This window comes from Syzygium oleosum, unplaced genomic scaffold, assembly GCF_021117445.2.
Source record: "Syzygium oleosum isolate NSW1041296 unplaced genomic scaffold, Sole_v2.1 Sole_v2.40, whole genome shotgun sequence".
NCBI classification, from domain to species: domain Eukaryota; kingdom Viridiplantae; phylum Streptophyta; class Magnoliopsida; order Myrtales; family Myrtaceae; genus Syzygium; species Syzygium oleosum.
Genome location: NW_026607524.1, coordinates 1096630 through 1101519, shown reverse-complemented (window position 1 = coordinate 1101519; position 4890 = coordinate 1096630). Strand labels below are relative to the sequence as shown.

Sequence of the window (4890 nt, the reverse complement as noted above, 5' to 3'; positions counted from 1 at the left end):
CTGAGTTACATTGAACATTTTCATATAGTTCGGAGACTACATTGAACATGTACCAAAAGTTTAGTAATGACATTGAACAAATCAAAAGTTCAAGGATCTCATTGAACATTGGGCCAAAATTCATGAACTGTTTGTATCATTATCCATTTTCATTGCATGTTTATTACTTCCACAAAGTCATTGATAGTGTGTTGTAAGCATTAATTGTATTCTAGACTTGCTTAATTGGGGCATGTTTAATAAAATCACATGTTTACATTAATTAGGTTTTCTATGTTTAAGGAATTGCATTTTGAGTATTTACTTATCTAGAAAAGTTCATATTTGCGAATTTAAGTGTGTTCTCATTTGCATATTTCGGCATATCTAAGAATTTGCATAGTTTCTAGCAAATTATAATAGGGTGTCATATTAGGGAAAATTACCAAGTCCTAAACACGTTGCACTTGTGTCAATTCAGTTCTAAATCTTTTAATTTGGCCACTTTAGTCCTAAGCCATTTTACAATTTACCAATTCAGTCCTTCTAGCCAATTTAGGCTAGAAATTCTTGACGTTAACGCCTCGCATCCTACGTGACACGACAAGCAATGACTTGAACAATTTTTGTAATTTCTTTAAAATATTGCATTTTTTATTATTTTTATTTTTTCTTTGCATTTTTTTCATTTTGCTTGCAAGGGTCGCAAATGGTTAGTGATAACTTGAGCAATTTTTGTAATTTCTTGAAAAAAATTGAAAATTGAAAATTTTCTTTTTTTCTTTGTTTTTTTTTTTCATTTTGCTGATGAGGGTCACCAATGACCCTTGCTGGCTGGGAAGGCCTCGCCTAGACTGGTTGAGAGTTGCCTTGCTTGTGGTTGGTGGGGTCGCGAAGGCCGTCGCTAGATCTAGGTGAGGGCAACTTCGCCAACTGCCAGCAATGCCACAAAGGCCCTCCCCTAGATCTAGCGAGAGCCTCCGCGGCCTCGCTGGTCGCGAGAGAGTCTGGCGAGGGCCTTCGCAACCTCGATGGCTGCAGGCGAGGTGGTCCTCGCGTAATCTAGGTAAGGCCTTCACAATCGGCGAGGGTCTCTAATGACCCACGCCGGCCACAATAAAGAAAAGTATAGAAAAAAAAAACTTCAAAAAATATATAAAAAAAATTGACATGCCACGTAGGACAGTCAATGTCCATGACAGCGATTTTCAGTAAAAATTGGCCGAAAAAATTTAATTGGTAAATTGTCAAAAAGTTTAGGACTAAATTGGCCAAATTAAAAGGTTTATGACTTATTTGGCTCAAGTATAATAGTTTTAAGACCTTTTTAAGCAATTGTATGATATTTGCATCATCATAAATGCCATGTTACAAAGGTAGAAACTTTCATGAATTAATATTTTATTGGAAGTAGAACATTTAGATTGTTTTTTGGTTTATATGCCTCATTTTCATGACGTGAAAATAAAAAAAAATATAAAATCTCTTTCATATTAGTAGTTTTAAATTGCATCTTCATAGCAAATCACATAAAACTAGCTTCAAGATTGCGCTTGCATTAACGGTAAAGTTGTATGCCTACATCATTTTGAGTAGATTTACTTTCCTCTTGTGCATAATTTGACAGTCATAAAAATGCAAAATTACATTGCATTACCCGTTGAATTTTGGTTAGGCTTTATTTTCATGTTTAGAAGCTCATTTGAGGAAAGTAATTTATTTAGGGTGCGTCTTGGTATGCATCTTAAATCTGCATATTTATATTTCCTTTCATGAATAGTCTATTTTAGAAAATTTGCATGGACGGTGCCCCGTCCTTGACGGATAACAGGTCTTATTCAATACTCGCTTGGAAATGCATATGCATGTTAGGAAATAAAAATCACTATGGATAGTTTTCTTCAAAAGATAAAAAGTACCAATGTTATCCGATGCATTTCTTCATTTGGCTTCTCCTATGTACAATATGCGCTACAAGTTCAACTTTCACTCAGAAGCAAAAAGCATTTCTCCGTTTCTTGTGCAAATTCGAGATGGAAGACCAGAAATGCAGATTGTCGCCGACCACATTGACGATTTTCATTCTCTGTCTCATTTACATTCTAAGCATTTCCCCTGCTAATGTTGCTATTGCAGTAGCTGATACAACAAGCGCATTGTCAACTTATATTATCCAAGTACGAAGGCCAACGGACAAACATTTCTCTACTTCAGAGGATCTCGATACTTTGTATCGGACAGTTTTACCTACAACAGCAACCAGCTCTAACCAAGAGCAAAGAATGGTTCACTCATACCGACATGTGATATCCGGGTTCGCGGCCAAATTGACGGCCGAGGAAGCTAAAGCTATTAGGGAGAAGGACGGTGTTTTGTATGTGCGTCCGGCGAAGGCGCTCTCTCTACACACAACTCACACCCCCGACTTCTTGGGATTGCACCAAGGAGTCGGGCTCTGGAAGGACTCGAACCTCGGTAAGGGCGTGATTATCGGAGTATTGGACACGGGGATTTTCCCCGACCATGCTTCCTTCAGAGACGAGGGGATGCCTCCGCCCCCCGCCAAATGGAAGGGCAGGTGCGACTTCAACGGCACGTCCTGCAACAACAAGCTCATTGGTGCAAGGTCTTTCATGGGCGACAATCCGCCATATGATGGTGTGGGCCATGGCACACACGCTTCCAGCACAGCTGCCGGTGCTTTTGTGAGGGATGCTAGCGCGCTCGGTAATGCCAAAGGCACGGCCATAGGCATGGCGCCTCTTGCGCATTTGGCAATTTACCAGGTTTGCGATGGTATCGAGTGCATAGAAAGCAGCATATTAGCTGCGTTCGACGCAGCCATCGAGGACGGTGTCGATGTGCTTTCCCTCTCTTTAGGAGGAACTTCCCAACCGTTCTTCGCCGACTCTCTTGCGGTGGGTGCATTTGCCGCCACCCAAAAGGGCATTTTTGTCAGCTGCTCGGCGGGGAATGACGGGCCAATCAACAGCACAATGTCAAACGAGGCACCTTGGATTCTCACTGTTGGAGCGAGCAGCATCGACCGCAGCATAAAGGCCACGGCGCGGCTCGGAAACGGGCTGGAGTTCGATGGGGAGACCTTGTACCAACCGCACGACTTCCATCCGGCACTACTGCCCCTTGTTTATCCGGGAGCAAATGGAGATATAGACTCGGCCCACTGCACTCCCGGAACACTAATAGATCGCTCGGATCTCCGTGGAAAAGTGGTTGTATGCGACTTAGGAAGTGTGCCAATCGCGCAAGGTCAAGAGGTCAAGGATGCAGGTGGCGCGGCCATGATCCTCGTGAACAGTCCCATTGAGGGATACACCACATCTGCCGATGAGCATGTCCTACCCGCCGTCAATGTGAGATATGTTGCAGGAAGAGAGATCAAGAGCTACCTACGCATGGCGTCAGTGCCGATGGCCACCATCCTATTCAAAGGCACTCACATCAGGAGATCGGTCGCCCCAGCTGTAGCGTACTTCTCTTCCCGTGGCCCCAGCATCCAAAGCCCAGGCATCCTCAAGCCGGACATCATCGGCCCGGGCGTGAACATTCTCGCCAGTTGGCCATTTCCTTTAGACAATTCTGCGGACAAGAAGCACGCATTCAACGTGATATCCGGGACCTCCATGGCCTGCCCCCACCTCAGTGGTGTGGCGGCACTGCTCAAGAGTGCGCACCCCGACTGGTCGCCAGCAGCCATCAAGTCCGCCATCATGACCACTGCCGCCACTTCCAACATGGAGGGCCGACCCATCGTGGATCAGACGCTCCATACAGCGGACATTTTCACCACCGGCGCAGGACACATCAACCCATCAAAGGCCGTCGACCCGGGTCTCATTTACGACATCGGACCAGGAGATTACGTTCCTTATTTTTGTGGGCTCAACTACTCCGACTCCGACATCGAGCTCATAGTTAAGAAAAAAGTCACATGCTCGAGCATAAGGAGCATACCCGATTACCAGCTCAATTATCCATCGATCAGCGTGAGGTTCGAGGGTTCGGTGACAAAGGTGAGTGTGACGAGGACGGTGAGAAACGTTGGACCTGCAAAGTCGCATTACAAGTTGGTCATCGACCCCATCATGGATCATGACTCAATTAGCGTGTACCCGCGTGAGCTGGTGTTCACAAAGGCGAACCAGACAGCGAGTTACAAGGTTGACTTTTCAAGGAAAGCAAAGCCGGCGACGCCATTTGCTCAGGGGGCAATCACGTGGGTCTCTACTCAGCATTCGGTTCGAACCCCGGTCGCTTTTGTGTTTGAGTAATTGCAGGGAGTGTCGGTGATTTCTATGGTTCAGAAAATGAATTTGCCTTTGAGAACTTTGTCATTTTACACCTCGTATTTATCTTCATCCGTGATTTCACTATTTCTTTACAAGGGTTAATTTAGATTTTCGCTCCGTCAGGGAAATTCGATCAAATTTTAATTTAAACATTGCCACAAAGAAGTACGAAAATTTGGATGGTTATCCTCGTCATATGAAAAGATTGAAAATTTTAACATGATTTTTATGACGTAGAGTTGATAAATTTCAAACGACCACCTAGTTAAGAGCTTTAAGATTTATTATGTATGTATCGAAAACAGATCAACTTTGTCACACATGAATAATAAATGTGTCATGTGGACTTTATTTTTTAAATCCATTTACGACACGTTTAGACATATTTGAGTAGTCAAGTTGACGTCAACACAATTTCTGATGAGTTTATAGCCAATTTGATGCAACTGCGGTTAAAATGTAGTGTATTTGTTGTGCTGTGACCGCACTTGTATGCTTGTTAATTGATAAGTTCTAATGCTGGGTATGGGTGAGGCAACTTCTTAGCTACAACTTTGGACGTATTTGCACGAGATCTTATAAAAGCAGTAGTACCCATTTT

The 4890-nt window shown here is 43.5% G+C and overlaps 1 protein-coding gene across 1 annotated transcript; it reads left to right on the top strand.

Moving 5' to 3' along the window:
- Positions 1-2012: 2012 nt before the first annotated feature.
- Positions 2013-4271, top strand: LOC115684153 (subtilisin-like protease 1). Its single transcript, XM_030608853.1, has one exon. The coding sequence runs from the start codon at positions 2013-2015 to the stop codon at positions 4269-4271; it is 2259 nt and encodes a 752-aa protein (XP_030464713.1).
- Positions 4272-4890: the final 619 nt, after the last annotated feature.